The sequence below is a fragment of the Postia placenta genome, assembly GCF_002117355.1.
Source record: "Postia placenta MAD-698-R-SB12 unplaced genomic scaffold POSPLAscaffold_5, whole genome shotgun sequence".
NCBI classification, from domain to species: domain Eukaryota; kingdom Fungi; phylum Basidiomycota; class Agaricomycetes; order Polyporales; family Adustoporiaceae; genus Rhodonia; species Rhodonia placenta.
In genome coordinates this window covers 2462669-2486550 of record NW_020169836.1, presented here as the reverse complement: position 1 = coordinate 2486550, position 23882 = coordinate 2462669, and the positions used below count along the sequence as shown (strand labels likewise).

The window sequence follows — 23882 nt, the reverse complement described above, 5'->3', positions numbered from 1 at the left end:
CGTGTTTGAATAATTCGACGGTCATATACGTCTCCTTCCTTGAGCGCAACATACCCTATTCTCATGTTGCTGTTCAGCAGCTCGGGGCTTTTGAGGTCATATTGAATGCAGATCGACAATTTAAGTCGAAGTGGCGGACAAGAAACAGCCGCGTAGCGCTACGGCAAGGCGCCGATGCCGTTGGTAGAGCGGGACGCGTCAGTCTTGAGTCAGAGACGGCTGGCTGACTGAGGTGCGCGGCTCCAATGCAAGTTAAAACATGAGACACGTCAGGACATGGAAAATTGGGTATGGGTAGTAGGATACAGGTACAACTACGTAGCATCCAATAGACAGTAATACATCACGACGGTTCGGTGGTACTCGATCGCGACGGCTGTAAGTATTATAAATAAATAACACCTCATTCTCCTCGCGGACCCAGCGATATTCTAGACGTCGGGGTTGTGTCGGCCCAACTCGCTCACAGACCCCATCCCAGCACCTCGAACAGCACTGGGATCAACCCGCACGCGAGCATTCCTATCCCGCTGTATACAACGACCTTCGTGAGCACTAAACAACAGATATCAGCCTAGTGCGGAAATTCATGGATGAGATCACCCACCGTCAGCATCGTAGTGTTTGACCACTTCGTCCTGCTTTCCGGCATACTCCTCCATGTCGAAGCCCAGCCCCACCTTCTTCTCTGACATGGAGCTGGCGCTCTTGTCCCTGCCTTTGGAACCGCGCAGCTTCATATTATACTGTCCGTAAATACCACCCGGCGCGGCGAGACTGGCACCGCTCGAGCCGCCGCCGTCCATCTCCATCTCGATCATACTCGGCAGGTCGATCACAGACGGGATAGGGTGCAGCCCTTTCTCCGGGGGGACGTTTTTGTAGTCGGTCGCGGGCGTGTAGAAGCGGCGATGCGGTAGTGTGAACGCTTGCGAGAGCAGACGGAAAATCGGCGGCAGGACAGTGTGCATGACCGTTTTCGCGAAAATACGCCACATGAAGATGATGAGGATCCCTACGACGCAAATAATGAGCGCATGCATCCCAGGGGTGCACCGAGACATACCTAAAACCATCTTCACAACGGCCATGGACCACCAGGTGAACATGTCGACCCAACCTCCCCAAATGCAGCCGGGCATCACCCGCACAAAGTAGCTGTCGTCATAGCCGTGGTGCAGCATGTACCATCGGGACAGGACCTCCCCCATAATGACGGAAACGAACGCAATCGCATCCTCAAAGCATGGACAATCGTCGATCGGTTGCGGATGCCAGTGCACGAGCAGAAGGCATAGCGGAATCACGACCACGGGCACTGTACGGACTGTTAAGCTCCCAACCACCAAGCAAACTGGATGCACTCACCAATCCAGCCGGAGTCTCTGATCCAATCATGCAAACCATCACTGCATACGAGACTCAGAGCCCAGATCGCCGCTCCAAGGGATACCCCCATGATGCAGTCTGTGAACGAGTGCATGCCCGTGTACAATCGCCCATACACGATCGAGAACATGTAAAAGAGGAGCACGCCCGACAGCATGTAGTACGTGGTAGTGGAGACCATAGTCTCCGCCACCACATCCGAGATTCCTTCAATTACAGTGGTAGCATTCTGCATGACGTTGTTTTGGACCACCGACGACACTGGTGTCTTGTAAAGGCGATGGAGGAGTTGGAAGAAGAACAACGCGATCGAAACACTGTTCGTCGAATGTGTCGAGGGGAAGCCGTACTCAAGATGATGGTTGCCCATCGCTGGTTGACACCGTTAGCTGTCATAAACCATTCATATAGACAAGGAACGCACTTAGACGGGCGACTGGAGGGGCGAAAGGGCGAGGCGCGCAGACAAGATCCTTCACGAAAGAAGCGACGTAGACGCCAAGGGCAAGGACCATGAGCAAACTGGAGGTGGCATGCAATGGAATGCGTTCCGATGTCGAGGCCATATGGTGAGCAAGGTTGCAGCACGCGCTACACGAGAGTAGACCTACCCACGGGCTACATCGACACGTCCGAAGAACGCGAACGCGGGGAGAGTGATCATGAAGAATGTGTGTGTACCGAGGGACGACGTATACACAAAGTAATTATCAAGGATGGGTCGGCGGACACGCTCCTGCAGAACGAACACGATCATGTCAGCTGTAGGGATGCCCGGCGGGTTTGCACCTGATTTTCTGCAGAGAACACTTGCCTGCATGTTCGCTATGACCTTGGACTCCCACTCAACATTTGCGCGCACGCGCCGGCGGATGGCAGCCCTCCAGCTGCTCATCGTCCGGACGTACACATCGTCCGGGAGCAGGCCGATGCCCACGAAGGAATTGTCGTCTTGCTTTTCACGGCCCTCGCTAGAAGCTTTCTCGTCCCAAGCACGCGGGGTCGCACCACCGAGGTCGGGGGTCGATGCGCGCGACTCCGTATACGACCACTCAGACGTCGAGTTGGACGGGTCTTTGGGGTGAGCTGCATAGATATCCAGAGGAAGCGACACAGTAGGAAGGCCGCCGTCGACCGGATGCTCAGTCATCACAGCCATAACGTTTGCAGGGTGGTGGGAATTGGCGTCCCGTCCAAGACTTGTTGCCAGAGGTCGTTACCGACTACCAGAGTCAGCGTGTCCAGTCGTAATCAAGAGTACAGGGAAAGCGAGGGCGCCGCGAGAGCTGTTCCCTGACTCAGTGCTCAATGGGGGGGGGGGGAGGTAGGTGGTGGTCGTAGAAAGGGGCGGAACCATCAGCGGTTCAGACAGTGGCGGTGTGCATATGACACCGCTCGCACCGGCACGGCTACCCGCGTCCGCTCCCTCCCGTCGATATGAATGTCGAAATATGTGCGCCATCGACGTCAGCGCGGATCTCACGAGAGCTAACACGCTCCAAGCAGCATCTTTTATTCATAGTATCTACTACAGAGCAGATATGGAAAGTATCGAGCCTCCAGAGAGAACTTCACGGGAATACAGGGCAAACCCTGTCGAGATGGAGTAGAGGGCGCACTGGAAGGCGAATAATTAGTGACACGGTTAAGGAGCACAGTTAGGATTTGGTAAGGCCTCAGCGAACATATGATGTCCTCATGCATACAGAAGTACGTTGGACATATGCTTGTTATTTGTCGTAAAAATCATAGGCGAGTAAAACGGGGAGGATGGGGGAAATCCATTGTTCATTAAAAATACTCACCATACAAAACCGCGCAAGTGCGGCACAGCAAAGTCTGCGATGAGAGCTCAGCACAAGTGCATCCATGGGCAGCGACAAGTGCAGCAACGCATATAGCCTTCAGGGGGTGGTGTATGCTAGCAATGAGCACATCCGAGTGTACACTCGTCGCTCGCTAACACGACTCGTCACAAGGACCTACAGAGTCGGCATACTCACACATCCGACATACATCGAGCGGTTTCAGGCTGGAATCTGAAAAATGACCATAAGTACTGCTTCTCACGAGCAAGACAGTAATAAATGCAAGAAAAATACGGGAGCTCAGTTGGTGATGCATGAAAGAGTTCGGCTCAGGAATCGCCCACTCGAATGTTATGGATAACAATCTTCATAGCAAGGTGGGGAAAAGAGAGCAGGCCACTCACCATCAGCACGGCGTTGGCGAATAGCCATTGATCATCTATTAGAGAACATCGTGAAAAGGGAGCACGTCGTGCAAGCAAAAGGAATACATGCCAGAAATGCCAGCGCCAGAGCATGAGTCCTCACGCGCACTTTCCCGGGTGCATTTCGGGCGGAGTTTCACGACTGTACAGTTGCTCCCATACAAAAGCGCTCGACTTCTATCGTGTCGTCCACGACGGCGTACACATCGGCACACACACAGTGAGTATCAATTCTTTCGTCGAGGACTACCAACTTCCATTCTCTACTTTATGATGAGCCATTATTTCAGTTCTGCTTCCGAATCGTAGGGCGTAAGCTCTAGTGGTGGAAACCTTTATACCAAAACTCTCAATTCTGATCTTCCTGTTTCGCTCTGTAACGTCTGCTCAGTTGCTGACCATCGATCCTTCCCTCAGGTTTCAATTCGTTTGTGAAGTATATACGCGCTGGTGGTCTGGATATTGGGCTGCAGGTGAGTCAATGGGCTATTGGCTACCACTGGGACGAAAATAAGTTCATCCATTCGTTGAATGTCCTCCGGTGCATCCCGCTCCATCCCCTTCTGTCGCGCTTCGGTGTGTGGAAGGCGTGTCCTGACTCATCGTTTTGGTGTACCTGGATCGGATGGGCTGGGGCTATGCGCTGCAGGAAATATGAAAACACCGGCTTCTCTGATTTTTTCCGCCTGCTTGTCATCAAGCTTATATACTGATTCAGTTCAATCTCGTAGGTGGACTTCTGAGTACAGCCTGGTGCAAGGGTTTGCTCGTCGCATTAGTTGGACTGTCGTGTATATCTCATCAATATATTTCTTTATGGTCATGCGTTGTTGCCGGGTGTGTCTATTGAGAATTACATTCGAGGATGGCCTCTCTTGTATCAATTCCTAGGATTCACTAATATTATCAGCTTTTGATTGCATATTGGGAGCCTGAGTTGTAATATCATTGTCGTATTACATTATCACAACCCGGAACAGTACATCTACTTTACAGAAATTATGCAGAATCAATCCAAATCCATATGATTGTCGCCCTTCTCTCTCGTACCTAACTGCGCAACAACCACCTGGCCAGCTATAGCCTCTAATGCACCTTTCACGTCTTGCACATTCGCGATATCATAGGCGGCAGCTGCTGCTGCACCAACAGCTGAGCTTCCCGCGCCAAACTCCCCTTCTCCCTTAGCGTGTTCTTTCGCGCGTAACATCAGCTGCCCCACTGCCCAGTTGAAATAGCCCATCTTGCTTGTCTCCCATGGCCGTTTACCTGGCTCAGGCAGAGGGGCTTGTTCAATGGCGGTGGAGGCGGGGTCGATGGGGGGCAGCGCGGAGACGGCATTGTACATGGCAAGGAACTCATCCGCGAGGGAGCCTAGCTCTTGCAATTGTGGTGAGCGGATGAACGAGAGCTGCTCCAGTCGGGCTTTCGAATGTGCAAGTTGCGCATTCGACGACCGCACCGCACGGCTGAACAGCCGCCGCAGTTTGCGTTGCTACTATTCATCAGAGCTATGTCCTGAGAGTCATAAGATACAAACCTACCGCTTGGATCTTTCTTCGCAAATCCTTGATCTCCTTCAGCAGCTCGGTCTCCTTCTCTTGCGGCTGGTCAAGGTCCAATCCTTTCTGGTGCGGCGCAACAACAGGGAGGTCGGCAGGGATAGCGAAGATGTTCCTCAGAGACCACGCTTCGAGGAAATCAAACGCAATGTCGACATGCGACTCTAACAGCGTCTGGAACGCGTTCAGCCCCTTCTCTAGCTCCTCCGTAGTCTTCCAGTCGTCCATAACTTCGTTGCGCGCGGCATCTCGGCGTTCGAGGAACGCCTCCATCGCGTCAACAGCTTGCCTCGTCGCATCGTTGGCAATGTTGATGATATCGTCTAGCAAGAACTGGGGCACAAAGCCTGTGAGCTCAGGGAGCAAGACTGATGGGACCGAAGGTGGTGGTCCGCTCATCGCAACTGTAGTCACGGTTATGCCTCCCGTGCGCTGAACGCGTCTCGTCACACAGAGTTATGTCACGCGTCAGTCACGCGTTCGACGCGTCTGATGGCACGGGTTATTACTCTCAACCACTCCTGGTTTTGCGCGTGAACTCCATGTATGTACTCGACAAAAAAGAATGCTTTCATGACTAGTACGTTTCTGCCCGGATCGTTCAGGTATGCAACCAACAAATTAAGTCCGGTCCCGACAACGTAAGAACTACTCGGATACACATCTGGTTTTACAACGCTTGGTAGTCCATTTCATTCAGTCCATCATTCATCATCAGAGACGCCGAAGTCCTAAACATTTGGAAGTAGAATGGCCGTAGCGGCAAAGGCGTGAAAAGTCTTCGCATGCCCCAAACCGTATCATCAGACAGGAGGCAAAATCTTAGGACCCAGCGAATTGTCTGAATTGTTAACGTTACCACCAAGCGCTTCCATCGAGACGTTCTCCGATCCCGCTCGTCTCCCGAGCTGGCCGCGTAGCGTAATGAGCTTCTCATTGATGGCTCGGAGTGAGACCAATGACCAGGCGTAGCCGTTCACAATCCTGATGACAATGAGCTCCACAGTGATGCCCTGAAGACGAATCCTGTCAGGTCGAAGGCGGGAGTCAATTAAATTGTACGCACTTGTAATTGGACAAGTAGCGGGACAAAGAGGTTGGCAGCATCGCTATCCACGCAGGTTAAAATCATCAACACAAATGAGATGATTCCGTATGGGAGAGCCGATTCTACCAGGACCGCCTTATATCCGGTGTAGATAGTTCCCGAATGGCCGGTCAGGCTGGCGGCGAGCCTGCGGCTGAGATCCAGCACACCCCACAGTAGGAGGATAGTGAGCAGGCAGTGGAGGGACATGGCCAGGATGATGTAGAAAGACCAGCCACCAAATGCCGGAACAACCCAGAAGCTACTATCGCCGTGTCCGACCGCCCACGCCTGCAAGATCGCGAACGCTATTGAAATTGTCAGGAGCTATACGCATAGCGTGAAGAATGATGATCGACAAACCGAGCGCTGTCAGGAATAGTAGGTGCAATGGTGCGGCGATGTACCACTTCCTCCACAGAACATGGACACGGTATAGCTTGGTATATTTTATGTCAAGTGATTGTGAACAGGTAGCAAAATACACACCAGGAAGACATCCGCAAGGCAGAGGGATACGATCGTCGTGGATACCGCCGCGACATTGACCGGAGATGATTGGTATGCGACGACATATGCGAACGGGCCGCCGTTGTACCCGCTCGAGTCCACGAAGGCCAGTTCGTTGAACCTCACGTTACACGCCATGTTGATCGTAGCCATTGCCCATAAGGTACCGATGAGAGGCAGCCATGTAACACGAGATTGGTGGCTGCCTTTCCATACTGCACGGGCCGCCCTGTAGAAAATGGCCATGTGAAGCCCTGGTAACACCAGTGTCAGCTGTAGACAGGTTTGAGAAAATGCCATCGTACCCCAAGCCATCGCGCCAAGGTACACAGCGGCATTGACGGACTGGTTGAACCAGAGAATTTGCGCCGCGCTGAGGAACCATTCGCTCTCGGGAAGAGATCCGCCCCAATCAGGTCCTGGAACAGATGTTGCGTACACGATATAACTGCTGATGACTTCTGTAGGGACGCTGGACGAAATTGAAGACATAATCGAAGACGGGCTTGCAGCTGACGACATAGTCGTGAAGTGCAAGTCGAGGCTTGGGAGACGGTGGGGTCGGGACCGAGGATGCAATGCAGCGGCGAGGTCTGTTATATACCGAGTTGATTAGTTGAAATTCAGTTATGCAATGTGTGAAGGTGACGGGCATCTTAACCGCGGTGGGCATTTGTACCTTGGCGGCTTCGATGGCAGTGTGCTCCTAGATAGCGAGAATTCAATGATGTCTGTCAGCTGATTCGTAGAAGGCGCTGTACTACGGTCTATCAGTGGTAGATTGTGAAAGTTCTGTAAATGCACGTCGTTGGCATGTCTTCTCCAATGTTATCTGATGCCTTGTACCGCCCCCTGCACATTGAGGTAATGCTGCTCTCGGACATTCAACGCCGTACTTATCTTTTGTAAAGTACTATTGTTAGCCATAAGCCGGGAAGCAGTCAGCGTGGTTGCCTCGTTGTTTCATGTCAAATGGTGTATGCTCATGTAAACGCGACACAGCCTTTCACAGAAGAAGGGATCATATGAGCGAAAGTGAACCAGGTAATGGAGATACTCACTCAAGACACCGGTCGGCATCTCATGCTTCGCGAGAGGCGACAATAATCTTTTTAGCCTCCTGAGAGCAGAGTGATACTTCCTCCAAACTCACGCGGGTTCCCGATATCCGTATCCGACCCAGGTGCATCCTCATACGACTAGTGAGGTGGTGTTGTCCAGCATTGAAACGGATAGGTTCAAGACCATTTCGAGGCACTTCGGGGTCATTATGACGTCTCATACAGGGGATCCCTCGCCGGAGAGGAGAGGAAGGGAACAGCGATCGTATCACTGCTTCAACCAAAATCATATTCAGAGATCACGCACGCTGAGATGATGGTTGTCGATGATGCAGATCTGACTTGGACCAGTAAGCGAATCGGAGCGTGTAATGCCCAGCTGGAGAGCCATGGTAGACGATTATCGCTTGCGACTGTTGAAAATGTAGCATGAGAAGCTATGTGCAAAAGGCGAGTACTCTTCACCATTGCTACACCGTCAGAACATTGTCGGTGAGGCTGAGAGCCAAGGGCGTACCTTTGATTTCTGAAATCAGCGCCGAGCGGGCAGATCAGAAATTAGGTCACGAAATAAATGAAATTTACGGTGCAGGCGTCCTCGAGCTAGCATCAATCACCCGACTCCAACCACTAGGAGGGAGATAACAGCTTTTTAAAACTGCTTGCCACAGCTACTTGTGGGGACCGCAGTGTTACAAAGCGAGAGTATCATTCTGACTACGACACCAGGAGCGATGATAATCCCGGCGTGCTGGTTTCCCGGTCATCACCGCCGTACGGAAATTGATGACGGCCAGGGAGCAGAGAAGTGGAGAGCAAACGCATGCTCCTATTATCACAGAGATAAATATTATCATGAGTAGCTATAATCGGAAGAGTATCGCATAATAGTCGCTACGCACTGTATCGTCATGTCCAGAAATGAAATGGCATTGAGGTAAGGTTTGCTCAATGCTCAATGCCCACCAGTTGAGCAGGTCTACGAGGTCATCGGATGGTTGCTTAGCGGAGATTATTCATCCGAGACTATGTAGTCATTTCGAGGAGATGACCATGTGTTATTCGGTTCGCGTCTAGTGATCGTAGCCAATATTGCCAGCGAACTGCCTCTCGCGTGGTAGAAATTTATGGAATATTAGGAGCTTTCAAATTGCTAAAGAGACGGACGAAGAGGATCTCCTCGAGTTGCTGTTCGCGTGATTGGAGTCTCAAAAGGATGCCTCGACCCCGATCGTATGCACAGCGTAGATGTTTGCCTACTCACCGGAGCAGGAGGTAGTATGATGGCAACAAGGAAACTCGTGCCAGCGCTCAAGCGCTCATTCCTGATCGAATTGATGCGCCTAGACTGATGCGCCTCTTGCCATCTATGGTGGCGTTTCTAACGAATTTGGCGAACGTCGCTACGAAGAGATGGGTTGCTTATATAAGAGCATACTGGCCAGAGATCTCATCGTCAATTTCTCCATCATCAAATCCTCAACCCTAGCATCATCCTGACTCTTAAAACTTTTATACCTGTGCTTCAAGGCAAAATCGCAGTGCTGCTCTAAATCAGTCTCTCAGGTGCGCAAATGCCTTTCATTCTCGTGATCATGCAGCTGACTTTTGACCGTTGAGATTCAGAGATATATCACCGGCCAGTCGAACGCGATCACGTGAGTAACGCGTCGCTGGGCGGCGACGGTTGAACCAGTGTAAGCGCTTGCGCTAGTTCGAACTTCTCCTTCGCCATCACCGCTACCGCCGCGCATGCATATCTCATAACCCACTTTTATTACCCGTTCCAATTGCGTATAACTAACTCAATGTGGGCAAAATTTAGCAACGTACTCAAGCACCGGCCAGGGACACCGGCCCTAAGCGAGCAAGACGACGAGCCGGACGTTCTCGGGAGTGTTTACGAACAGCACCCCAACCTATCTGTTTTCCATGAACCATCTGAAGTACCATTCCCATCGCCTAGCCCTCCAGCTTCACCGTCCCTCACAGGCCAGAAGAACGTGTTCAAACGGCCGAAGCCACGCATCGACACCCCCACTGAACCAGCTACATCTTCGCCTGTAATATCGCCCTTGAATCTACCAAAGAAAGTCAAGTCCTCTTTGCAAACTCTTTCGAGCGGTAGGCACGCAGACAGCCTTGTTGGCAAGCGTACTGACGAAGTCCTAGTATCTGACCTCTCACTCCATCGTCCATCTCTAGAATCAACACAGCGCCCGCTTCAGGAGAAGGCGCCAAACACGCCATCCGACAGCAAGTTTAGTTCGCTGCGGTCGATAGTACGTCCCTCGCTAGAACTCGCGCCCACGCAACGGCCATCGCAGGACTCTATGCGAATACCACAAGAGAAACCGCCCATCACCCCAACGGCGGACGCCAAGTTTAGCTCCCTCCGCTCGATCCTTCGTGACAGCAATACGCCGGCATCAGGGCGAAGTGTGCGGTTCTTCTCACGAGATGCCTACAAGACGATCACTCCGGACGTGTCTGCTACGAGCAGCGAGCCGGAGGAGATGTCCTTCGCCGCCCGCCTACAGCGTGCAAAGGTTCAGTCGAGACGACCGGCACAAGAACTGTTTTCGGCGCCCACGACGCCGTCCCTTCTGACCGAGATGCCGCCACCTAATATCTCCAACATATTTGAGCTCTCAAATGAGGCGGAGCCGCCAGTCATTCCTTCGGGCACCAAGACGCCACTGCTCGATAGTGCCTTCGAATTGGCCGAGGAGGAGGCGGATGCCACGGCGAACGTCAAAGAAGAGGATGACCGGCTGCCCATGCCATTATCAGAAGCCTTGCCCGCCTTACCTCAAGTGCAACACGACCGTAGTCACTCGTTCAGCTTCGGACAGACTGTATTCCGCTCGCTCAATAGCGACGATTCTAGCACATACAGCGTAAAGGCGAACCGTGGCCGTGCTGTCAGCGACACCGTGTTCCACGCGTTACCACCCCCGCCGCTAGCGGACAAAGGGCCGCCTGAGGCTGACATCAATGACACGTCTGGCGCCATGATCGTGTACGCATCTCCAAAGGAAAAGGACCCCTTCGCGGCCAACGCGACGACGTACTACACGCCAGGCACGATGCTGCCGCCGACACCCCCACAGATGCCCAAGGAGAAGCACGGGCGTACTCCTTCGCGTGAGGAAGACCTTATATGGTCCCTGCGTACGCAGCTCGCGCTGCAATCAGAGCTCTGTGTCCAGTTCGAGGTGGACCTTGGTGCTCGAGATGAGCTGGTTCGCGTGCTCAACTCGCGGCTAGAAGAAAGCGAGCGCGAATGTGAGAGGCGGAAGGGCGTCGTGAAGAACTGGCGGAAGCGAGTGTCCGAGCTGGAGCGCGCCGTGCGCGGTCTTCAGGAGGAGGTCGATCGCAGTCGCGAAGAGAGCATGGACCGCAGCATGATGGACGAGGCGAGTGGGCAGGCGTTGCACCAGCTTCACCGCCGGATCGAAAGCCTGGAGCGGGAGCGTGCGGACGGCGATCGGCGGGAGCAAGAGATGCGGGAAGAACTCGAAGCAAGAGTGTATGAGCTGCAGGAGGTCAGAGACGAGCTCGCACGTAGGGATGAGAGCGAGCAGGAGCTCAAGGCGGGCATCAGGGCAGCCAAGGAGGAGATGGAGCAGATGGGCGAACTGACGGGTAACCATGAGGCAATCGCGCGCCAGATACACCTCAACGAGGAAGCGGAGCGTCAGCGCGCCGCTGCAGAGGTTGCCTGGGACGAGGAGAGGCAAAAGCTGCTAAGTGATAACGAATCATTGCGGAGTGAACACATATCGCTGCAAGCCCAGGTAACGGAATTGCGCGAGGAGGTCGTGCGCAAGGACGCGGAGATTGGCATGCTGAAGGCTGAGGTAGAGGCGCAGTGGAAGCACACGGAGACTGGGAGCGAGAAGCTGCAGCATCTTGTGCAAGAACGCGATGAGCTCAAAGCCGAGGTCGACGCGCTCAACGAGCGTATCTCCGGCATGGAAGAGGATTGGAGCCAAGGAGAGAACAAAAAGGTCGAGCTGGAGAATGAGATCCAGGAGCTTTGGGCAGCCAAGGAAGACTTGGAGCGGGAGCGGACGGAGGTACGTCTCGGTGTTCTTTCCTCTGAACCGACGCTGACATTCGTGATCGATAGCTTGAGGATCAGCTCCGTGCTGAACATGAGCATTCCGAGCATCTCACACAGGCCTTACAGGAGGGCGAAGACCGTGTCGCTACCCTTGAGCAAGAACGCCAATACGCCCTAGATAGAGCAGCGCGCTTCGAGGCACAGATCAAGCAGCGAGATGCAGATGCTGCTGAGCTCTCGCAGAGGGCTATCGCTTGCGAGCAGGACGCGGAGGAAGCACAGGAAGAGATCAGCCGCCTCAAACGCGAACATGCTCGCATCGTCAACGAGCAGAGCCGCACCCTGCAGGACGTGGTGGCTCGCGAAGTGGAGGCTCGTGCAGGGCTGGAGGCTGTTGTCCGCGAGAAGGCCGAGGCTGACGTCCATATAAGTACCATGAAAGAACGCTTGACAGCGCTGCAGGAGGAGACTGAACGCTTGAGGCGGCAGGTGCATGCTTTACAGCAGGAGAGTGCGGACAAGGAGGTCAAATTGGTCAATCTCGCGAAACAACGTCAACAGGATAAGGATGATATCAATGGCCTCAACATTGCTCTTGACTCCAAGCAACAAGAGCTCGAGTTGGTCAGTGCTGTTTTGCTGTCGGGGGCTCGGTCATATACTGATGGCTTTGACATAGCTTAAGAGACGCATGAGCGTGCGCGGCACGGCTGGCAGTACTCCCGCAGCTGCATCCAAAGTGCCTCATCAACGCCGAGAGTCTTCCATCTTCGGTACCCCCAGTGTTGGCGGGTCTCGTCCATCGTCTGCCCTCTCGGACACAGTGGGTACCGGAAGAGACCGTAAGTCAACCGACACACCATCCACTATCACCAAAGCTGCCCTAGTCAAGAGCGCCCGCACCAACGGTATGAGTGCACCTACGCATGCCGCGAAACGTTCTCTCGAAGGCGCAATGGGCCCACCTCCAGCCATGTCCCGCAGCAGCTCAACATCTGGAACCGCAACACCCACTCGGATACCGTCGTCTTCCGCGACTCCTCGTGCCTCTGGTGCGCCAAGTGCGTACCAGAAGTCTGTTACTCCAGCCACTCAACGCCGAATGTCTGCGTCACAATTGGATCCTTCACGTCTGCGGTCGACACTTGGGAGTCGAGAGCCCCTCTCCTCTGCTAGCGAAGCCGACGAGAAGGAAAAGGAGAACACCGCGCCCACTGCAAAGGCAAGGCGCATGAGTCTCGTGGCTGCATGAGCCACTACGCATTGCAATCCCTGGCTAGGAAACCTTCTTTTCTTGGCTTTCTTGGGGACCTTCAGTAGTATGTATGAGTAGCCTTGCATCTCTCTTCGAGTTCACCACGGACATATACACCTTGCATGCATCCATATTGAACTTATGCCGTTATCTACCTCGCTAACGTTGAGTCGTCCCGCTGTGTTATTGTTAGTTGTCGATTTGCTCTCATGCACTATGCAACCCTCTTGACATGAAATGTATGTACAGGATCAAGCCGTTGGCAACTGATGTGCCCAGGTAAGAATTGACTTTCGGGTCCAAGAAAGCAAACAAAATTGAAAGAAAAATGAAAAGCGTCTATCTGGTCTTTTTGGTGTATTGGTGTAAAAATCGAGTGAGTTCAAGACGATCTGGACCCACGGATCACCGTGACCAGCCGTCAGCGGTTCACTGATATGTTTCAGTGAAGCGGCACCTTCATACTCGCAATGACTTGCTAGTAACGCCGACAAACTCCCCAGTTCCAACAGCTCCGTGACATAATCACGGACCAAAAAAGCAGCAACGCGGTCGATAAGCACCATCGCAGTTACATAATTGGCTCCTCAACGGAGCTGAATGTCTCCGCCAATGCCCACCATAGACCACATTCAAGTACATTCAAGGCGCCTCCGCGGCCGGAGGTGATGCGGTGACGGTATGACTCCCGCTGTCAGTGTCCGCACGCGGCAGCACACTTTGGGTGGTTTGTTCCCTTTGATTGTCATAGAGCTTGCAGAGTGACTGGATGATTGGGCACGTTTTGAGGGTTTCGTAGCTTTGAACACGTTCTGCATTTTGGTCTGATCTGATCTCGTAGCCGTTTCGCTCTGCAGGATTTATAGGAGTTTATTGATATAGAACATCACTACTATTGACGTCAATGTATAGTGACTCGGAATACAATGAGATGAGAGCATCAACGATCATCGAGAGCAGGCAGCGAATGACAACAATGCGATATGCAGTGATTTAGTACAATGTCCAGTGCTACTACAGCAAGTAAAATGATGGCGTAAATAAACGTACAAAAGCGGGGTGACGTCGGCTACTCGACACTGGGGTCTACAAGATCCCACCCTTCTTCGTCCTCCTCGACGATCTGTTCAGTGTGCGCACGCTCCTTCCCGCTTGCCCCACGCGCACGCGACCGAGTCGGCTTAGCAGCGGTCGCCTGTAGCAGCTGGGCGAAGTCGAGCGGGAAGCTCGGCGGAGTAGGTGGCGCCAGGAGAGGATGAGTCGAGTGCGACTTCCTGCACCGTGCGCTGTGAGAAAAATACATTGGCAAGATGTCCGCCGTCAACGCTTACCTTCCCAGCTCGGGGCTGCAACAGACCGCCCATAGATTCCCAAGCAGCTCGCCCGCCTGTGCGAGAGGCACCTCGACAGCTTGTGAGTACGCGAGGTAGCAGACGTCATATACGAGCATTGCGAGCGCGGTCGTAAAGGAGCTCCCATGTAGTGATCCCGTCGTTGTTACCTGCTCATCTATTTGGGAGTCCGCGAGAGAGGCCGAGATTTCGGAGCGCGTACGAGCGGGCGGCAGAGAGGAAGGGGCGAAGGGTGTGCTGACGGAGCGAGAATGCGACGATGGATGAGACGGGGAGGACGACGGCGCGTTCGTGCTGGAGGGAGACGGGGGGCTGGCTGCAGAGACATGGAGGGGCTGTTTCGCGGACCATCTAAGAAAAGACCAGCACGAGTCAGATGACGCTGCAAGGAGATCTGTGGAACAAGTCACCTCGCCCAACCGCCGTTCTCGTTCCCTTTGATGGCGCCAATCCATGGCACACCTACGCCCAATAGGCCGTTGCCTTTCCCATGGCTCAAACTAGAAGAGCTGAAGCTTGGGTTTGAAGCAGGCGGTGCTCCTGAACGACTCCATATGATCTCGAAGGGAAGCTTGATGCCGAGGTAAAAGGAGAGTAAGGTGATGAAGTGAATCGTATGTGTGATTACAGCGTTGATATGATCAGGAGGGTATCCTGAACGCACGTCAGACGATATAAGATAAATACGTTCAGCGGTGGACATACGTCTCATGTCTCCCGGTACTGGCAGTACCAACCCGCCGATTGTCCATTCGCCCTTAGTGCCAGCTTTCCCACCTATTGGTGGACGCCCGCCTACCTATACCGAGTACATTTAGCATCGAGAAACAATGTATGTAGAACACAGCTACCTCGACGACACTGAATACTTCCACAAGCTCCTGCACAAGCCCAGATCTCGCCCTCGCAAGCTTGTCTGAAAGCATGACCAGCTGGAATCGCGCTTCGTCGACCTGTCTTGCTAAGCTACCTGCCTTGTCAGATGAGGCGACATGCGCAGTAGGTCCTCTCGCATATGAGAATGCATGCGGCGAGGTTGACGTCGGCGATGTCAGCATACCCCGCGCACTCTGCGGGGACGCAGAGACATGCGACAGGGTAGACCGCGACGACGGGGACGCGGAGGGCGAGTTGAACTGATGACCTGCGCGGGGCGGGCGGGGGATTGCAGTGGGTGTGGATGCGCCTGCGCCCACCGGGATAGAGGATAAAGAGGATGCGGAGTACGACGAGGAGCCACGCCGGTGGGCTGTGGGGCGCACCTGCGGCGAAGCGGTGAGCGGCGAGGGCATGTGTGGGAACGAACCGGGAAGACCAGGAGTGTGGGTATTGGGAGGAGAAGCCGAGGTCGAGCCAGGAGAACCGGAAGTGGAATGGCTGCCGCTAAGTAGATGATGATGGGTGGATGTTGCGATTGCGAGCGTGCGCCGGCGCGTGGCAAGCGAGCCTCGCAGCATGCGCAAGCGCTCCCGATCTACACGACAACGTTTCAATCATCATCAGTCTATTGGCAGTTAACGCGATAGGGAGGATTGTGGCATTATCAAGCTATTGGACCTTCAAGATGATTTTCTGCGGATTGGATATTGTATCGGAAATGCATAGACCACCCATGAGATACCTGCACTTTTAGTAGCAAGTGTCATGTGCGGGGATGGAGTAGCTTATGCCAACCAGACTGGCAACAGGCGACTCTATGCAGCAAAGACCAGTCGCCATATAGCATGCATGATCCCCGGAGAATAGACTCTCGCGCTGCACAGGGAACGGCGCGAGAACGATCCAAACCACTTTAAAATGAAACGTGAACCAGTGCTTGCTCATTGGGAGGGCCAGATGTGACATGATACTGGCTGAATCTACTCGGGCGACTGGTTGACGACTTCTTTGACAAAGTTGCCCAGTTTTCTCGCAACATAGTCATCCATGTCATTCAACAACCAAAGCAAAAATGATGGTTTGGATAGGCAGCCAGACTCTGTTCACAAGCAAGATCCTACGTTCGAAGCAAGAACAGCTCGATGTTCCTGCAGGCGGCTGTCTATCATATTCGTGGAATGCTCAACTCAGACGGATGTGACGGCTTCAATCAGCAAACCGGAGTTCAGGCAACAATATTCCGCTCTCCAACTCCCGTGATCCGGAAAGCGACAACGAACCTAGTGATCTCGCATGCTGGACGTACGGAAAGACTCACTTCTCTCATTTGTTTGTCGCACTTCGTTCACCGCGTCCCATAGCTCCTGTATCTGTTCTTCTGTCCCTCTCAGCTCTGCACGATTGTGTCGTGCTGGCTCAACGGTCGTAGACAGTGCTTTCTGCGCGGAAGCGACATGAGAGTCGCGATCGGCGGCCGCATGGCTAATCTGTCGTCGGAGTGTTATTAAGCTATCAGACTTCATGAGACAGTTATTGGCGCAATCGAGTGCCGAAACCACATACTGCTGTTTCAAACAGTTCTCGCAGTAAAATTGCCGTTGTTTCAGCTCACAGTTCTTACAGTCCATCAAGACTTGATCAGTAGTCGCCTTGGCCTACCGCAGAGCAAGTTGTAGATTGTATTGAGCTTAGCGACAACTGTAGGAGCCAGACTTGCGACGAGAGGGGAAGACCAAGACGGACGGTTGGGCAACGGTGCTGTAATAGGACGTGCGTCTAGGTGACTCAATGAGGTCATGATCACGGGTTTCGCGTACGAGGAATCTGCACCAGAGCGCGTCGAACTCAATCTTTCACGAACAGCAGCCTTTTGTTCATTTGTTCTGGGTAAAGAGTCCCATGCCTTGCGAAATACCACTAAACCTCTGATTCATATAATTGTTTACCGGGAAAGTGCGATTGACATAGTTCAGTTGTACGCATGAAGCGGTCACGTGATCGCGCGCCGTAATTTAATTAGCGTTTGGTTTGAGTTAGACGCGACTTACTCTGTCTAACGCCCTCTTGGTTTTGTCCTGAACAAAGTCAAGCCGTGTACCATAGCATACGATCTATCTGCAGTGTCGTCTGCACGCTGGATCAGTAGTGCTGTCCAAAAATCAAAGTTCCGACGAATATCCGCCGAGCACTGCAAAAGTTGAAAGCACTAGTATCATGGCTACCGACGCAGGATCTGTGCTATCTTCGGATACACAATACGGTCAGAAACGTAAGGAGTTGCTTGCGCTGGTGAAGAACCTACGTGCTTCTGGGTAAGTCGTTGAACGAGTCTCGTTCAATGGCGTGGGTGCTGACAAGACCGCGCAGCGCGCAGGCCGACCTCGACCTACCGCGTATTGCCGTCATTGGGAACCAGAGTGCTGGAAAGTCTAGCCTTGTTGAGGCCATCTCTGGGGTAATGTCGCTGGCATCCTATACAATATGACATTTCGTTGAACTTGCGCCACAGATCACAGTTCCTCGAGACGCGGGAACATGCACACGCTGTCCCATGGAATGTCGTATGGCCTCATCTTCCGGTCCATGGGTCTGCCAAATCATGATCCGCTGGGAATTTGATGACATCAACGGGACCCGTCGAGACAAAGCGGAGGAAGTCCCCTTCGGTGGCGCGATTAGTAGCAAAGGAGAAGTCGAGCTTATGCTCAGGCGCGCACAGGCAGCCGTACTATTCCCAAATATCGCATCAAAAAAACTCCTGAAGATGTCACTTGATGATCTTCACGAACTCTCCAAGTCCCCTCAACTCAAGCCGCTGTCGTTCTCGCGCAACGCGGTCTGCATCGATCTCTCTGGGTCTGAGCTTACCGACCTGTCTTTTGTAGACCTGCCAGGTATCATCCAGAATGCTAGTCCGGAGATTGTGCAGCTTGTCGAGGACCTGGTTTTGTCACACATCAAAGGGAATTGTCTCATTTTGGTTACCCTACCCATGAGTGGTACGTCCTGTTGACCAGACTACGAGACTGTCTTATAACTCACCTATTGAATAGATGACATCGACAACCAGAAGGCTGCACGTCTAGCGCGTGACGTGGATCCTGCGGGCACACGTACAATTGGTCCGTTCATCTGGTCCTCAGCTTATCGGGACCTGCCATTTAATCCTGTTATGTCCTTGCAGGCGTTCTAACCAAACCCGATACGCTTCCCCCAGGCTCAGTCAAATTGCGTGAGCTGTGGTTGGAGGTGCTCGAGGGCCGCAGCGTCAGCAACCATTTAGTTCATGGTTATTTCTGCACGCGGCAGCCAGACGATGCGGAGCGTGCGGGAGGTATAACAGCGGCACAAGCGCGTGCGGCCGAGATGGACTTCTTCGCAAAGACCTCTCCGTGGAACAAGTCACCACATAAGAATCGCTTCGGGACGACAAGGCTCGTCGAGACTTTGAGTACGCTCTTGGTGGAACGAATAAACGAGACGTTCGTACTTCATCGTGTCTGCCCTGCTATCTTGGAATCTTACTACAATGACCACCCAGGCTGCCGAATCTTCAGAGGGAAGTCGCCAGTCAGTTGCTCGACTGCAACAAGGAGCTTAGTGTGCTGCCGCCTGCTATTACGGGCGAACCGTCAACGCACGTTCTGAACCTCGTCACCGACTTTTGCAAGGATGTACGTGATCACGTACATGGGACGACGATGACTGCGCGGCTCGTGCAGACTAACCGCCAGACGTATGCGGCGTTCAAACGTGGAATACGCTCGACTGCACCACGCTTCATTCCCTATCCGTCTGCACGTGAGTCGGTGCCGAACGTACTGGCATATCTACAGATCGATATGGAGGACGACGACGACGACGAGAGCGCTGGCGCGGACGCAAACATGGGACCTCCAGGCCAGGGCATGTACCTCAATGATGTGAAGAAATGTATTACTGCGTGCGTGAAGCGCTTTCAGTTTTTCGTCATGGAGCTGATATTTCTGCTTAACTGAAGCTCTGTCACGCGGGAGCTCCCGAACAATGTGCCGTATCCCGTGAAGGTGCACCTCATCCTTGCTTTCCAGAGGACATGGCCGTTGCATAGCACGAACTGCTTCGAGCGCGTGTATGCAGCATTTGACAAGACCTTGGCTGCGCTGATGGAGAGCAAGTTCAAACGCTACGGAAGCCTTCATTCGCGGATTAGGTGCGCGTCGTACAATCAAGTTTGGAAACTTTACCTGATGTCGCTGATTTGACTTCAGAATTGCCGTGCAGGAGCTGTTGAAACTCCATAAAGAGACAACGCTTGCACAGCTCACCACGTTGCTCACGCTCGAGTCAACGCCATTCACACAGAACAGCCATTACCTTGCAGAGAAAACGGCCAAGTCACTTGCACTATACAAAGAGGCACGCGCGGGGAAGACGCCGCCAACGTCCATATCTGCCAGAGCAACACCTTCTGGGTCCCGGTCCTTCAACTTGCCCGCCCTTCCTTATAGACCTCCTCCCGCCCAGACTCCCAGCATCGGCGAGTCCGCATTCTCGTTCGTATCGCCCTCGGCCTCAAACGCTGCAGCCGCCCCGAGTGCCCCGCGCGTGTCGAATGCACAGAATGGTGCGGACGAGGCCAAGCCCCGTCCGGCTACTCCAAAACCCGCTGAGAAAGCAACTCCAAAACCCGCTGAGACAGCAACTCCCGCGGCCACAGTCCAGCATACATCTTCGTCGCCGTTTGGGCACATCATACAACCGCCCGTCACCCAACCTACGTCTAACGCATTCGCTGCGTCGCAGAGCAATCGCGCATTTCCTGGTAGCGCATTCGCAACTCCGCAGGCTGGTAGCGCGTTTGCAGCTCCACAGGCCGGTAGCGCATTTGCAGCCACCCAAAGCACTAATGCGTTCGCGGCGCCGCAGAACAGCTTTGCTGTCGCGGCGCAGGCAGAGGAGCGTCAGAAGAACGAACAGGATGCGCTCGCCGCACTGGCGAAGCTAGGTTATAACGTGACGGCTGCGGATCTGGGCAAGTTGAACCCGCCAGATATCTTTGAAGAGGAGCTTCAGGTGATGGCGGAGGTGCGAGCATACTTCCATGTGTCATACAAGGTGCGTACGTCAGTATTTTTATGGTAGCGTGTGCATTGAGAGTGCCATGTAGCGTGTGATCGATTACATCCCTCTTGCGATCGACCACCAGTTTTTGTTCGGGTTCACCACCGCGCTGCAGCAATGTCTGGTCGAGAAGCTTGGTCTCGGAGCGGCGAAGGCCGCGGAGCGGTGTGCAGCGTATTTGTCTGAGGAGCCCAATATTGTCGCCATTAGAAGGGAGCTGCTTGCGAAGAAGGAGCGTCTGGAAAGCGTACGGACGGAGCTGGATAACTTTGGCTTGTAAGGCAGGCCTGTATTGTAGCATTGGTTCGAAGGGTTCACTTTTTTTGGCTTGGATATTATGAATACCCTAGGAGCCTGGCTAATGTAACATATGATTGACATTGTTGTCTGTATAGCATGACTGTGGCGGTTACTGGGTCAAAGTGAACAAATAGTCATTTTAGCACAACTTCTTATTTTGTCCTGCGCTGTTGTTACTAAGGTGACATGAACACTGTGGACAACCACATCTGCGGATAATTACATCGGTGACTTCAAGGTTTCCAGATGTACATTGTAACTCGGCCGTGCTCGTTACCATCAGCAGCGAGCTAGGGTTCGGGGACAGCGCTCATGCCGAGATATTCCTATGCTACTTCATGTTACACGAGGCAAGGTCGAGTCGGAACTAAAAGTTGGAGGACAGTGAAAGCGCGATCGTAGAATCCAAAGCACTGAGGGCGGGGTCGTACTTGGAATGACAAGGCTGTGTGACTGTCAGCCAGCTATGCGTCGTTCACTTGCGGTAGCTTTACATCAACAGCTGCGCTCGGTTTGCCTACCTGCGATACTTGTTTCCAAATGGTGGCTCAAGCACGAGCAGCCTAATACTCACTGCTAGAAAAGAATGTTACATATTTTTAGATAGGTCGCATAGCGGTCCTCACAGGCATCCATACGGATCCCGTGACCGTTGCCCCAGACGCGCTCTCAATAACGTTCTGTCTCTTGCATGATGATCATCAGCAGCACTGCCATGGCCCTAGTCACACACTTGAGTGTGTGTCTCAACAGCATCCTATCAGACTCCTCTTACCCGCCATGAGACGTCAGGCAGACTATATACCTCTTCGTTCTTCTCCACATGCCGGTGAGAACGCGAGTAACGCGGAGACAGACCATTCAGGTGCACCTTCAGTCGTCCATGTTTCGATATGAATGTGCTGAGGTATAACCAGGCAACCGCCTTTTGATATGGGCTTGCATTGGAGCTATTTGCTCCTCTGTCTTGTCCTTCGTTATCTTTGCATACGGACAGATCCTTCAAGTTGAGCCCACTGTGCAGGTGCAATACCCTTATGGCAAAGCGTTACGGCGTCCAAACCCCTATGTCAACTTGGATAAAGTCTTGCAGAATTCAAACACCACCTTTTCGCCGATCACAAACTTTCCGCAAATTGTGCTGCAAATCGATGCCTCGGACACGCTGCGCAGGACAAGAGAGGACCATCGTCAATGGCGATCTCACCTTGGCACCGTCTATCCCGACGATCGCCGCATCATTGTGTCCGCTGAGGTAGGCGTGTGCTATCATCCCTATCATATTCTTGATCGCGATTCAATACTTGTCAGACGTCTACAATCGTACAATTCCGCAACATTGACTATGCCATGGAGCGTTGCGTGCTCACCGCGTCGATCCCCCGTCACACCGAGCCTCACGATCCAGCGGTCACGCTTCTGGATCCCACCGATGTGGATATATGGATGCTGGATATGACCGAGGAGATGTCGCCCCATATACCAGGTACCTGGGAGCGCGCTGCCAAGCGCCGTTCACTCCTCGCTACGCTGACTTTCGAGAGAGAGGGTCAAACGAACTCGACGAGCTTCCATTGTCCTTCCAACGAATATACCACACTGGAGCTGAGCTGTGCCTCGTCTGAGAAGCCTTGTCTGTTAGACTTTTGGCAGGACCAGCGGGCTAAGCCAAGAGGTGGTACGTGATAGAGATGCTACTTTGCACCTCCTCTGTTGACACAGAGTTACAGGATTCTACATGACGCAATATCAAACTCCCGTCAAACCCGAGAAATCGAGACGCATATCTGTATAAGTTCTTGATGCTTAATTAAAATGAAAATGTCTTTGGCACCACTGGACTTGATGGCACACCGTACATTCAGAGCTCGGAGAATCACACCGACGCTTGTGGTGCGCGAGCGAGGCGACCTCCGGGGCCTTTCTTCTGATTCAGAATGGACAGTGGGACAAGATGTGGTGCCGAATCTCCAAGCCGCCTCCGCACGGGCAGCCTTGGAAGCCGGAATATTGAATCGTGTGCGATATTCGCCATTCGGGAAGTAGTTGTTCATGATGCGCGCCGTGCGGGCGACGTCTGGATTAGACTTTCCGGCGTACTTGAGAAGCCAGATAGTTCTGATAAGGCCTTACAAGTGCCCACGTAAAACCCAGAGCCCACAATCGACGCCAGAGGTGCAATTCAGATGACGTCCGGCCAATCAGCGCCATGCTTCTGTTGCGTTGTAATGTAATGGCATCACAAACTGTGCGCAAATTGCCCATTCATAGCATTCATTCGGTGTCTAGAATGTCATGTCTAAGGTCGTGAGTATCCCGGACGAACGACTGTTTCCTTCTCCGGCCTCACTGCTCCGGATGCTTTTTGTTGGTCCTCACGGTTGCTCAGATAGTTTGCGAACAGAAGGTCAAGATGGAAAAGCTTGCGAACAGGAGGTCAAGATGGAGGAGATATCTTAGGTGTACAGAAATACAGGTAGTGTTACTCAATTACACCTCTGAGCATCGGCGCCACAGAATGTTCTCGTGACACTGGGACAAGCATTATGAGCGGGGAGATGCTAAGACCATAATCTCGTATATACCTGAACTACTGACTACTGGTTAATTTTTCGACCAGACAGTAGCCGGGCGTTAGGAAGTTTATACCATAGAGGGTTGGCGCGGAATGCAGATCGCAGTCACCGTAACCTAGATCGTGCATAGTTCTGGCTGTTTGATACGGCAGTACCAAGTTCATCCGCATTCAATTCCCAGCGGATCTCAGTGGATGCATCACAGCAGTGGGCATTGCCTGCACTCACGTCATGCCCGTGATGACCGGTGGGTATGCAGTCTAGTGCCCTATGAGACCCTGCTGTAACTTACACGTGTGGAGCACACGAAGACGATGTGAAATTCTTCTGGCTGGATCGAAAGCTCAGTCTTCTTCGGATGAAGATGATCAGAGGAGAACATAGACTCCGAGTCGGAGTACCCCTCAGATTGCAATAAACGGGCGGGAATGTTGGTGCGTATTGGCCGCCAGCATCTTTCAGAAGTTCCGCTGATGCACCCCTTCAGTCTCGTCTCTTTGTTCATC

General features: G+C 53.0%; 7 protein-coding genes across 7 annotated transcripts; 4 read left to right on the top strand and 3 right to left on the bottom strand.

The window, feature by feature from the left end:
• Window positions 1-246: 246 nt before the first annotated feature.
• POSPLADRAFT_1169184 (hypothetical protein) lies at window positions 247-2711 on the bottom strand. Its single transcript, XM_024488046.1, has 8 exons — window positions 2204-2711; window positions 2001-2125; window positions 1814-1911; window positions 1652-1761; window positions 1369-1573; window positions 1067-1318; window positions 608-1015; window positions 247-555 (listed from the first exon to the last, which is right to left on the bottom strand). Exons 1-8 carry the CDS (start codon window positions 2546-2548, stop codon window positions 464-466), a joined length of 1635 nt encoding a protein of 544 aa, XP_024340575.1. The 5' UTR covers window positions 2549-2711; the 3' UTR covers window positions 247-463.
• A 1404-nt stretch (window positions 2712-4115) lies between these two features.
• Window positions 4116-8233, bottom strand: POSPLADRAFT_1139415 (hypothetical protein; the record flags this gene model as incomplete). The annotated part of the gene is made up of 12 exons (XM_024485030.1): window positions 4116-4372; window positions 4673-5117; window positions 5167-5616; window positions 6039-6197; window positions 6251-6579; window positions 6635-6710; window positions 6761-7035; window positions 7087-7200; window positions 7241-7374; window positions 7461-7512; window positions 7935-7980; window positions 8150-8233. 12 exons carry the CDS (start codon window positions 8231-8233, stop codon window positions 4116-4118), a joined length of 2421 nt encoding a protein of 806 aa, XP_024340574.1.
• A 1417-nt stretch (window positions 8234-9650) lies between these two features.
• Window positions 9651-13163, top strand: POSPLADRAFT_1140465 (hypothetical protein; the record flags this gene model as incomplete). Its single annotated transcript, XM_024485175.1, has 5 exons — window positions 9651-9966; window positions 10048-10124; window positions 10170-11924; window positions 11978-12535; window positions 12591-13163. 5 exons carry the CDS (start codon window positions 9651-9653, stop codon window positions 13161-13163), a joined length of 3279 nt encoding a protein of 1092 aa, XP_024340573.1.
• Window positions 13164-14235: 1072 nt separating this feature from the next.
• Window positions 14236-16920, bottom strand: POSPLADRAFT_1140169 (hypothetical protein; the record flags this gene model as incomplete). The annotated part of the gene is made up of 8 exons (XM_024485138.1): window positions 14236-14452; window positions 14498-14869; window positions 14929-15172; window positions 15224-15317; window positions 15370-15484; window positions 15579-15780; window positions 15825-15992; window positions 16716-16920. 8 exons carry the CDS (start codon window positions 16918-16920, stop codon window positions 14236-14238), a joined length of 1617 nt encoding a protein of 538 aa, XP_024340572.1.
• A 724-nt stretch (window positions 16921-17644) lies between these two features.
• Window positions 17645-18810, top strand: POSPLADRAFT_1180638 (hypothetical protein; the record flags this gene model as incomplete). Its single annotated transcript, XM_024488773.1, has 6 exons — window positions 17645-17709; window positions 17765-17852; window positions 17907-18396; window positions 18451-18519; window positions 18582-18731; window positions 18782-18810. Exons 3-6 carry the CDS (start codon window positions 17949-17951, stop codon window positions 18808-18810), a joined length of 696 nt encoding a protein of 231 aa, XP_024340571.1. The 5' UTR covers window positions 17645-17709; window positions 17765-17852; window positions 17907-17948.
• A 129-nt stretch (window positions 18811-18939) lies between these two features.
• POSPLADRAFT_1117272 (hypothetical protein) lies at window positions 18940-19203 on the top strand (the record flags this gene model as incomplete). The annotated part of the gene is made up of 1 exon (XM_024483483.1): window positions 18940-19203. A coding segment is annotated over one exon (264 nt), but the record flags the coding sequence as incomplete, so codon positions are not given.
• Window positions 19204-19286: 83 nt separating this feature from the next.
• Window positions 19287-22595, top strand: POSPLADRAFT_1180634 (hypothetical protein; the record flags this gene model as incomplete). The annotated part of the gene is made up of 9 exons (XM_024488772.1): window positions 19287-19340; window positions 19398-19589; window positions 19648-20494; window positions 20547-20776; window positions 21203-21284; window positions 21554-21665; window positions 21718-22055; window positions 22112-22478; window positions 22531-22595. The coding sequence occupies exons 1-9, from the start codon at window positions 19306-19308 to the stop codon at window positions 22593-22595; spliced, it is 2268 nt and encodes a 755-aa protein (XP_024340569.1). The 5' UTR covers window positions 19287-19305.
• Window positions 22596-23882: the final 1287 nt, after the last annotated feature.